The sequence below is a fragment of the Lethenteron reissneri genome, unplaced genomic scaffold (genome assembly GCF_015708825.2).
Source record: "Lethenteron reissneri isolate LAM-NWPU_2019-01 unplaced genomic scaffold, ASM1570882v1 scaffold_1125, whole genome shotgun sequence".
Classification (NCBI taxonomy): Eukaryota; Metazoa; Chordata; class Hyperoartia; order Petromyzontiformes; family Petromyzontidae; genus Lethenteron; species Lethenteron reissneri.
Genome location: NW_026890811.1, coordinates 15755 through 28422, shown reverse-complemented (window position 1 = coordinate 28422; position 12668 = coordinate 15755). Strand labels below are relative to the sequence as shown.

General features: G+C 54.2%; 1 protein-coding gene across 1 annotated transcript; it reads right to left on the bottom strand.

Moving 5' to 3' along the window:
* On the bottom strand, positions 1-10636 carry LOC133361513 (thimet oligopeptidase-like). The gene is made up of 6 exons (XM_061580433.1): positions 10041-10636; positions 7855-8066; positions 7052-7338; positions 2864-2966; positions 749-911; positions 1-83 (listed from the first exon to the last, which is right to left on the bottom strand). Exons 1-5 carry the CDS (start codon positions 10271-10273, stop codon positions 853-855), a joined length of 894 nt encoding a protein of 297 aa, XP_061436417.1. The 5' UTR covers positions 10274-10636; the 3' UTR covers positions 1-83; positions 749-852.
* Positions 10637-12668: the final 2032 nt, after the last annotated feature.

The window sequence follows — 12668 nt, the reverse complement described above, 5'->3', positions numbered from 1 at the left end:
AAGTCGGCGTGCGACGCGAACGCCAGCAGCTGGGACTTGCGCCAGCGCAGCCTCAGCAGCTCCTCCAGGATCCGCGTGTTCGCCTGGGGCAAGCAGAGACAACGCTGCCCGTTGGGGCGGGCGCAAGGAACGCGCAGCACCCAGGCAGGCCGGCACTGCGCACTGTGGCACGCGAAGGGGGTGGGGGGTGGCCGGGACCGCCGCGGCCGCCCGTCTTTGTCTCTCGCTTAGACACAGACCCACGTGGTACGCAAACACACAACAACAACACACACCCACTACACACACACACCAACACACACACACCCCCACACACCCAACACACACCCACTACACTACCACCACCACTCCCCCCACTACACCACCACCACCACTACACTACCACCACTCCCCCCACTACACCACCACCACTCCCCACTACACTACCACCACCACTCCCCACTACACTACCACCACCACTCCCCACTACACCACCACTACACTACCACCACTCCCCCCACTACACCACCACCGCTCCCCACTACACCACCACCGCTCCCCACTACACCACCACCGCTCCCCACTACACCACCACCGCTCCCCCCACTACACCACCACCGCTCCCCACTACACCACCACCGCTCCCCACTACACCACCACCGCTCCCCACTACACCACCACCGCTCCCCACTACACCACCCCCCCCCCCACCCCCCCACCCCCCCACCCCACCCCACCCCCCCCCACCCCCCCACCCCCCGCGGGTCACCTCGAGGCAGCGTGAGGTGAAGGCCCGCTCCATGCGAGCGCGCGTCTCCTCCACACTGCACTTCTTCATGAGCGGGAAGTAGTGCGGTGACTTGAGCGTCACCTTCAGGCGGCCGCCCCCTCCGCCTGCTCCAGCGACGACACGAAGTCCGCGGGCATCCCCTCTGCGGGCGACAGAGACCACATCGCCCGGTCGCCAGAGGTCGCAAACGGGTTTTGATTCCTTACCCGTACCCGTACCCGGCCGCACCAGGGTCGCAAACGGGTACCCGCACCCGGCCGTACCCGTACCCTTACCCTTACCCGGGGACCTGATTGCGACCTCTGGGATGAAGCCATGTTGCAGGCGCGGGTGGTTGATTCTAGGAACTTGAATCGTGAGAAGAGACAAGACGTTGGGAAATGAGTGACAAACGGTGACTCACCAGTGACTGACGGCCTACCCGTACCCGTACCCGGCCGCACCAGGTCGCAAATGGGTACCCGGCTACCCGTACCCGGCCGGGTACCCGTACCCGGCCGGGTACGGGTAGCGGGGTATCGGGTAGGGTACGGGTAGGGTACCCGGTTGCGACCTCTGCCGGTCACCCACCCGGGGGGTCGCTGCCCCCCTCCCCGCCCCCCCCCACTCCCGCGTCGCCCTTTGACCTGTTCCGTCCCAGCGGTCCACTCACCCATCCACACGCTCACTCAACCAGCCACTCACTCACCTAGCCACTAACTCACCTAGCCACTCACTCACCTAGCCACTCACTCACCGAGCCACTCACTCACCTACTCACTCACCCAGCCACTCACTCACCTAGCCACTCACTCACCTAGCCACTCACTCACCTACTCACTCACCCACTTACCTACTCACTCACCAAACCACTCACTCACCCAGCCACTCACTCACCCCAGCCACTCACCTAGCCACTCACTCACCTACACTCACCCACTTACCTACTCACTCACCTAACCACTCACCCACCCACTCACTCACTCACCTACTCACTCACTCACCTAGCCACTCACCACCCACTCACTCACTCACCTACCCACTCACTCACCTAGCCACTCACTCACCTAGCCACTCACTCACCTACTCACTCACCCACTTACCTACTCACTCACCTAACCACTCACCCAGCCACTCACTCACCGAGCCACTCACTCACCTAGCCACTCACTCACCTACTCACCCACTTACCTACTCACTCACCTACCCACTCACCCAGCCACTCACTCACTGAGCCACTCACTCACTTACTCATCCACTTACCTACTCACTCACCAAACCACTCACTCACACAGCCACTCACTCACCCAGCCACTCACTCACCCAGCCACTCACTCACTTACTCACTCACTCACCCACTTACCTACTCACTCACCTAACCACTCACCCACCCACTCACTCACTCACCTAGCCACTCACTCACCTAACCACTCACCCACCCACTCACTCACTCACCCAGCCACTCACTCACCCCGCTAGCCACTCACTCACCCCGCTAGCCACTCACTCACCTACTCACTCACCCACTTACCTACTCACTCACCTAACCACTCACTCACCCAGCCACTCACTCACCCCACTCACTCAATCACCCACCCACTCACTCACCTAGCCCACTCACTCACCTAGCCACTCACTAGCCACTCACTCACCCACTTACCTACTCACTCACCTTTTCCATTCACTCACTCACTCACTCACGCAACCACTTTACCTACTAACCCATCTATCCACTCACCTACTCACCGACCCATTCATCGACGGACTCACCTACCCGCTCACCTACCCACTCACTCACCTACCCACTCACCCACCCACTCACCTACCCACTCACCTGCCCACTCACCCCACCAACTCACCTACCTCACCCCACCCACTCAACCTACCCACTCACCCCCACACTCACCCGCCCACTCACCCACCACCTCACCCCCGCACTCACCCACTCACTCCACCCTGCCACTCACCCACCCACTCACCTACTCACTCACCCACCACTCACCACCCGCACTCACCCACTCAATCACCCACTCACTCACCTACTCACTCACCACTCACCTACCACTCACCTCCTCAGCCCCCCCCCCCCCCCGTCGCACTCTCCCCAAAACGTACTCAGCTCTTCAGTGGTGAACTCCAGGAAGGAGTTGTCTTCGGTGAGGTTGGTGTGGAAGTCGATGCACAGACTGGAAATCTTCTCCTTGATCGCCTTGATCTCCTGGCGGATGGCACAGCGAGTCGCTCGATTAAAACTACTCAACTATACGGGGGCGACACTCCGCTACTTACAAACTTTCAGAGATACGAACAAACCTGGAACGTACGTCCAGTTGCCGGTTCGGACCGAGGGTCGTGAGTTTCAAACCGCCGCACAATAGATGGCGGTGGTGGCATCTACATCTACAGAACGTGAAGAACCAGTGGCATCTACATCTGCAGAACGTGAAGAACCAGTGGCATCTACATCTGCAGAACGTGAAGAACCAGTGGCATCTACATCTGCAGAATGTGAAGAACCAGTGGCATCTACATCTACAGAACGTGAAGAACCAGTGGCATCTACATCTGCAGAACGTGAAGAACCAGTGGCATCTACATCTACAGAACGTGAAGAACCAGTGGCATCTACATCTGCAGAACGTGACGAACCTGTGGCATCTACATCTGCAGAACGTGAGAACCAGTGGCATCTACATCTGCAGAACGTGAAGAACCAGTGGCATCTACATCTACAGAACGTGAAGAACCAGTGGCATCTACATCTGCAGAACGTGAAGAACCAGTGGCATCTACATCTACAGAACGTGAAGAACCAGTGGCATCTACATCTGCAGAACGTGAAGAACCAGTGGCATCTACATCTGCAGAACGTGAAGAACCAGTGGCATCTACATCTGCAGAACGTGACGAACCTGTGGCATCTACATCTGCAGAACGTTAAGAACCAGTGGCATCTACATCTGCAGAACGTGAAGAACCAGTGACATCTACATCTGCAGAACGTGAAGAACCAGTGGCATCTACATCTACAGAACGTGAAGAACCAGTGGCATCTACATAACATGAAGAACCAGTGGCTTCTACATCTACAGAACGTGAAGAACCAGTGGCATCTACATCTGCGGAACGTGAAGAAACCAGTGACATCTACATCTGCAGAACGTTAAGAAGCAGTGGCATCTACATCTGCAGAACGTGAAGAACCAGTGGCATCTACATCTGCAGAACGTGAAGAACCAGTGGCATCTACATCTACAGAACGTGAAGAACCAGTGGCATCTACATCTACAGAACATGAAGAACCAGTGGCATCTACATCTACAGAACGTGAAGAACCAGTGGCATCTACATCTGCGGAACGTGAAGAACCAGTGACATCTACATCTGCAGAACGTTAAGAAGCAAGTGGCATCTACATCTGCAGAACGTTAAGAACCGAGTGGCATCTACATCTGCAGAACGTGAAGAACCAGTAGCATCTACATCTACAGAACGTGAAGAACCAGTGGCATCTACATCTACAGAACATGAAGAACCAGTGGCATCTACATTACAGAACGCGAAGAACCAGTGGCATCTACATCTACAGAACATGAAGAACCAGTGGCATCTACATCTGCAGAACGTGAAGAACCAGTGGCATCTACATCTGCAGAACGTGAAGAACCAGTGGCACCTACATCTGCAGAACGTGAAGAACCAGTGGCACCTACATCTGCAGAACGTGAAGAACCAGTGGCACCTACATCTGCAGAACGTGAAGAACTAGTGCCATCTACAGGAGATTATACAACTTTTAAAGCCATTCCCCGTGTTTAGTGTACATGCCGTACAACATGTTGGAATCGACAGGAGTAAAGTTGGACTTAAGAACAAATCGACTTACGAACAGACACCTCTGGAACCTAACTCGTTTGTAAGTTGTTTCTATTTATATTTTACCAGGTAAGATACCCACTGAACTAAGTGGCTCTTTTTCAAAAGCAACCTGAGAATCACAAACGTCAGCTCAACGAAGTTGCTTATCATCATGTGGACATTGACAGCAGCCAAGTACACTCAACGCGCGATGTTGATTCCAAATGAGGAGGGGGAAAAACCGGAGGACCCGGAGAAAACTCCACGCAACCACAGGGAGAGAGAGGCATCGTCAGGGTTGAGATAGAACCCACGACCTCCTGCATACCAGGCGAGGGAGTTAACATCTCGCAACTGTGATGATGATGATGATGAGAGAGAGACACCGCAAACTCCAAATAAACATCAGCAGGCATCGTCAGGGTCGGGATCGAACCCATGACCTCCTGTATACCAGGTGATGTAGTCAAAATCTCTTAGCCACCGTGATGGTGATGATGAGAGAGACACGCAAACTCCAATATACAGCAGCAGCAGGCATCGTCAGGGTCGGAATCGAACCCATGACCTCCTGTATACCAGGTGATGTAGTCAAAATCTCTTAGCCACCGTGATGGTGATGATGAGAGAGACACGCAAACTCCAAGTATACAGTAGCAGGCATCGTCAGGGTCGGAATCAGAACCCGCAACCTCCTGTATACCAGGCGAGGTAGTCAACATCTCGCAACTGTGATGATGATGAAGATGAGAAAGAGACATTTTTTTACTACAAATATACAGCAGCAGGCATCGTCAGGGTCGGAATCAGAACCAACGACCTCCTGCATACCAGGCGAGGTAGTTAACATCTCGCAACTGTGATGATGATGATGATGAGAAAGAGACATTTTTTAACTCCAAATATACAGCAGCAGGCATCGTCAGGATCGGAATTGAACCCACGACCTCCTGCATACCAGGCGAGGTAGTCAACATCTCGCAACTGTGATGATGATGATGATGAGAAAGAGACATTTTTTAACTCCAAATATACATCAGCAGGCATCGTCAGGGTCGGAATCGGAACCCACGACCTCCTGTATACCAGGCAAGGGCGATAACATCTCCTAGTCACCGTGGTGATGATGAGAGAGAGAGACACGCAGACTCCAAATATACAGCAGCAAGCATCGTCAATGTCGGGATTGAACCCACGACCTCCTGTATACCAGGCGAGGTAGTCGACATCTCCTTGCCACCGTGGTCATGATGAGAGAGAGACACGCAAACTCCAAATATACATCAGCAAGCATCGTCAGGGTCGGAATCAGAACCAACAACCTCCTGCGTACCAGGCGAGGTAGTCAACATCTCGCCACTCACCCCCCGCCGAGACTACGGGGCTGTAAGAGGATCCCGACCGCCACGGCCGTGGAAGCGTTAAACGCGCGACCTTCGATTAGCGCGCCGTAATTGCGCGTGGGGGAAATTAGCGCCGTTGAATGACGCGGGAAAATTGCGGGGCGCGTACCATCCCACCACTCCCCTCCCTACGAGGTCACCACCACCACCACCACAACGCCACCACAACGCCACCACAACTGCCACCACAACGCCACCACTAACGCCACCACCACCAGGACTGCAACCACTACCGCTACTGCTGCTGCTACCATTGAGACCCTCACCACCATCCGCCACTACAAACGCTACCACCACCACTACCATCAAGACCACCAATACCATCACCTCCATCATCACCATCATCTCACCACCACCACCACAAAACTATCCCTAATCACCATCACCACCTTCAGATCATCACCACCACCGTCACCGCCACCGCCACCACCTTCTTCTCATCACCACCACCACCAACCACCACAATCACCACTACCGGCAACACCATCACCACCGTTGCCATCTAATCACCACAACCACCACCGTCACCGCCACCACCTTCTCATCACCACCACCACCACCTTCTTCTCATCACCACCACCACCTTCTCATCACCACCACCAACCACCATCATCACCACTACCGGCAACACCATCACCACCGTTGTCATCTAATCACCACAACCACCACCGTCACCGCCACCACCTTCTCATCACCACCACCACCATCATCACTACCGGCAACACCATCGCCACCGTTGCTATCTAACCACCACCGTCACCGCCACCACCACCACCATCACCTTCTCATCACCACCACCAACCACCACCATCACCACTAACGGCAACACCATCACCACCGTTGCCATCTCACCACCACCGTCACTGTCACCGCCACCACCTTCTCATCACCACTACCAACCACCACCATCACCACTAACGGCAACACCATCACCACCATTGTCATCTAATCACCACAACCACCACCGTCACCACCACCGTCATCTCACCACCAACCACCACCAACCACCACCACCACCACCCTCTCTCCGGCGTGGACTCACGGCCTGCTTGTCGCCCGGCAGGTGCAGCCCGTTGCGCCGCCCGGTCTTGACGAGGCGGTCCAGGAGCCGCCGCCCCTCGGCGGTGATGACGCCGCCGGCATCGGCGTCGTCGCCGGCGTGCCGGGCGAGGAGGCGCGCCTGCAGCGCGGCGAGGCGCCGGTGCACGTCCTCGCGCATCGCCGCCTCCACGTCGAACAGCGACAGGCGCTTGTCGGCGCGCGTGCTGGCCTCGCGCACGGCGCGCGACGGAGACACGTGCTGCAGGAAGTCCAGCTGGTTGCGCCCGACTGCGGCGCGCAGAGAGGGGGGGGGGCAGAGAGAGAGCGCGGGGGCGGGGGGGAGGCAGGGAGAGAGCGGGGGGGGGGGGGGAGCAGAGAGGATTGTTATTGTTAATAGTTGCACAGTGATGATGGTTCACATTCTCACCGCTACTACTTTCACCACTCTCACCACCACCACTACCACTCTCACCACTCTCACTTTCACCACCACCACCCTCACCACCACCCCCACCACACTCACCACCACCACCACCACCGCCACACCCACCACTCTCACCACCATCACCACCACCCTCACCACTCTGACCACCACCACTCTCACCACCACCACCACACTCACCACCACCACTCTCACCACCACCACACTCATCACCCTCACCACCCTCACCACCACCCTCATCACCACCACCACACTCACCACCCTCACCAACACCTCACCACCACACTCACCCTCACCACCACCCTCACCACCACCACCACACTCACCACACTCACCACACTCACCACCACCACCACCCTCACCGGCGTAGGCGTTGGCAGAGTCGGCGAGGGGCTTGAGGACGCTGGCGACGGTGACGTCCGCCAGCGGCACGGCCGCCACGGCGTCGTGCGCCGCTTTGGCGGCGGCGATCACCTCGTCGGTGAGGCCGTCCACCTCCGCTGCCGCCACGTTCCAGCGCAGCAGAATCTCCGGGACGACGCCAGCGTCCTTCACGTGCGACGGACCCATCGCTCTGCGGGGGGAGGGGGGGGGCAAACCGGGGCGGGGGAGGGGGCACGCGGCGGTGACGAGATGTTAACTACCTCGCCTGGTCTGCAGGAGGTCGTGGGTTCCATCATTATCCTGACGATGCCTGCTGCTGTTGCGAGATGTTAACTACCTCGCCTGGTCTGCAGGAGGTCGTGGGTTCCATCATTATCCTGACGATGCCTGCTGCTGCTGTATATTTGGAGTTTGCGGTGTTTCTCTCTATCATCATCATCATCACAGTTGCGAGATGTTAACTACCTCGCCCGGTCTGCAGGAGGTTGTTGGTTCGATCCCGACCCTGTTTTTGGAGTCTTCCTGTTCTCCGTGTATCTCTGCGGGTCTCCATTAATCCTACGGGTCTCCATGTGCCTCTGTGACAAGCGGTGGTGGTGAGATGTTAACTCCCTCGCCCGGTCTGCAGGAGGTTGTGGGTTCGATCCCGAATTTGCGGTGTCTCTTTTCCTCCGGGATTCTCTGGTGTTGCCCCTCCACATTTAGAATCGATGTCGCGCAAGGCTCCAAATAAGGAACGAAACAGGAGGGCTTCTCCACAAATCTGGCTGTCGCCTGGTGAAGCTGGTTGTAATTACTGGCGAAACGTCGTACTCAGATTGTAAATGTTGTGGCTTGGCTCTCTAACACACAACCGGTGTGCTGTACTAGTACACTACACTATACACTACACTATACACTACACTACTATACACTACACTACTACACACTACACTATACACTACTACACTAATACACACTACACTATACAATACTATACATTACACTATACACTACACTATACACTACTATACACAATACACTACACTATGCACGACTATACACAATACACTACACACTTCACTATTACACACTACACTACACTATACACTACACTACTATACACAATACACTACACTATACACTACTATACACTATACACTACACTATACACTACTATACACAATACACTACACTATACACTACACTAAATGTTTTCTCCTACAACAACAGAGTGCAGCGCCACATTAAACACGCACTACAATGCCAATAGTTTAAATCGATTTGAAGCAAGTTTTTTTTTTGGGGGGGGGGGGGCAGAGCTTTGTGACGTCATATTTGAGGGGGGGGGGGTCTGACTTTTTGTGACGCCGTGTGACGAGGGGGGGGGGGGGTCAAAAGTCGTCCCAAACCACGTGACCCCCTCCCCCCGTCCTCACTCACAGCCACTTGCCCCTACGGTCTGTTAGAGGCTACGCTGGGGGGAGGGGATCTTTGTCTTTGTCTTGGGACCAAACTGCCGCCGGGCAATGCGTGAGGGGGGTTACGGGTGGGGGGGTGTGAGTGGGGGAGTGGGGGGGTTGGTGGTTGGGGAGTGGTGGGGGAGTGGGGGGGTTGGTGGGGGGGGGTGTGGGTGTGATTGGGGGAGTGGGGGGGTTGGTGGGTTGGTGGGGGGGGGTGGTTGGGGGTGGGGCGGTTGGTGGGGGGGGGTGGGGGTGTGGGTGGGGGAGGGTTGGTGGGGGGGTGGGGCGTTTGGTGGGGGGGGGGGTGGGGGTGGGGCGGTTGGTGGGGGGGTTGGTGGGGGAATTGGTGGGGGGGTTGGTGGGGGGGTTGGTGGGGGGTGGGGAGGGTGGGGGGGTTGGTGGGGGGGTTAGTGGTGGGGGGGCGGGGGGATTGGTGGGGGTGGTGGGGGAGTTGGTGGGGGGTGGGGGGGTTGGTGGGAGGGTGGTTGGGGGTGGGGCGGTTGGTGGGGGGTTAGTGGGGGGTTGGTGGGAGGGTTGGTGGGGGGTTGTGGTGGGGGTGGTGGGGGGGGGTGGGGGAGTGGTGGGGGGGGTGAGGGGTTGGTGGGGGGGTTGTGGTGGGGGTGGTGGGGGGGGGTGGGGGAGTGGTGGGGGGGGTGAGGGGTTGGTGGGGGGGTTGGTGGGGGGGGTTGGCGGGGGGGTAGTGGGGGGGGTGACCTCCTTGCCTGCCCGGGCTGACGACGCTGCAACTCGCGGGGGTCGAGGGAGCGAGTTGAGGAGGAGACGTCGTTAGTGGCGGCGGCGGCGCTGAGGAGACGGCGCTGAGGAGACGGAGCGGCGAATTAAGGAGGAGACGGAGCGGGCGAGACGACGGAGCGGGACGGAGGAGACGGAGCGGCGAATTGAGGAGGAGGAGACGGAGCGGACGGAGCCCAACGCGAAGAGCCGACAGCAGCATGTGGCGGATCGATTCCTCTCGCCGGCGTCGATCCGAGCGCGTCGATTCTTTTTCGCGGTGTCGATTCTCATCGATGTACTGACCTGGCTGGGTGGTGTTTGTGTGTGTCGTGGTTTGTGTGTCTGGGACTTGCTGGTGGTGTTGGTGTCTTGCTTGCCCAAGCTTGGGGATTGGTGGACTTTAGCAAGTTGTCATTTAGTAACTTTCATCCTGAGTCAACCCCCCATCCCCCAGTTCGTTCTCGATTTGAAGTTTTCGTGCAATATTTTGCTGTCTTTTCTTGGATTTTCTGTTTGCACTTAGTCACATATTCACTTTAAGATGTTGTTTTAACAGACAACGAGACAAGAAGTCGTTTAATGTTTTACTTGCGGTGACTTTACCGATGAAACCAGAGAGTATGACCCCCCCCCAACCACCACCACCCCATGTGTTTTCTAGAGTTCAACTTTAAGGGGTCAATTCTCATCGATGTACTGACGGCTGGGTGGTGTTTGTGTCGTGGTTTGTGTGTCTGTGACTGGCTGGTGATGTTGGTGTCTTGCTTGCCCAAGCTTGGGGATTGGTGGACTTTAGCAAGATGCTGGATGCAATTACCAGCGAAACGTCGTACTACTCAAATTGTAAATTGTTGTGGTTTCACACTTCAACACACCGGTGGGCTAAAGCAGTGAACTATTTGTCTTTTGTCAACGTGACACTTTTTTTACTGATTGGCCGTGTCGGGTGGTGGAGGGTTACGACACATTTATAAATAACGCGATCTAAACCCAAAAACGTTGATTATGAATTTGTCATTTAGTAACTTTCATCCTGAGTCAACCCCCCACCCCCACCCCCCGTTCTCGATTTGAAGTTTTCGTACAATATTTTGCTGTCTTTTCTTGGATTTTCTGTTTGCACTTAGTCACATATTCACTTTAAGATGTTTTTTGTTCGTGTTTTTTGTTTGCTGCGGTTGCACCCGATTCAAGAGCCGAATGGCTCACAGGGCTACACCTGATACATGAACTTGAACTTGACTTCAAGGATTCATACTTTTGGAGTTTTGCTGGTGATGTTGGTGTCTTGCCCAAGCTTGGGGATTTCTGGATTTGAGCAAATTGTCAATTAGTAACTTTCATCCTGAGTCCCCCCCCCCCCCCCACCCGTTCTAGATTTGAAGTTTTCGTGCAATATTTTATTTTGCCGTGTGACGAAGGAGGGGGGGGGGGGTCAAAAATCGTCCAAAATCGCGTGACGTCATTTATGGACGGTCCCTTTTGTGTTTCTCCCTTGTGATTGGACTTCATAGGGTGAACGTTGAGATTTATAAAGGGGCACGGGGCTGACCAATATGTTCTTAGGTGTTTTCGGTAAAGTCACGTAGGTAAAACATTAAAATTAATAAAAGTAAAATAAAATAAAAATCACGACGTTTCGGAGGCAACACAAGTCTTCGTCATCAGGTGGAACCGTCACAGCCACGACAGCTGTATCAAGTAAATGAGAGATTGCAAGAGCTACCACTCCAACCATTATATAAACGGAGTGGTAGCTCCTGCAATCTCTCATTCACTTGATACAGCTGTCGTGGCTGTGACGGTTCCACCTGAAGACGGAAGCTTGTGTTGCCTCCGAAACGTCGTGATTTTTATTTTATTTTACTTTTATTAATTTTAATATTTTACCTACGTGACTTTACCGAAAAAACCTAAGAATATGAATCCTTGCAGTCACGAAAGCTTCAAATCTAGAACTGACCAATATGGTCTGAATGTGTCTGTGATAATGTATTTGCGCTCTCTCTCTCACCGTGTTGATCGCGTGTTTACTCACCCACCACCACCACCCCTCCACATTTAGAATCAACATCACGCCGTTTTAAAAATAAGTCATTTAAAAATACTTTTTTAGAAACACGCTTTAATGAAATGTACACTACTGGTAATGGAAGAACTCCACGACTCCACGAAGTGGCCCCGAAGCTTGCCACAACGTGATTTACAGCCAACGTGTGGACAATTAGACCCAAGCCGAAACATAACATGTAAAAAATGTTTAAAAATATGTATTTTAATGGTAGAATATAGTATTGTCATCAGTATGACATAAGTATACCAAGTCTGCAGTCGATACCGCATTGGGAAGTGGGTTAAAATTTAGTTACAAGATGTGAGGACACAACAACAGAGTGAGTTAATAGAAACCGTGTAAAAAGAGCGTTTAAACATTCATTAAAAAATGTATGATAGAATATAGTATTGTCATCAGTAAGACATAAGTATACCAAGTTTGCAGTCAATGCCACATTGGGAAGTGGGTTAAACTTTAGTTACAAATTGAGGATACGACAACAGACAGAGTGAGTTAAATAAAAAGCGCGTAAAAGATTGTTTAAAAATATATTTTTTAT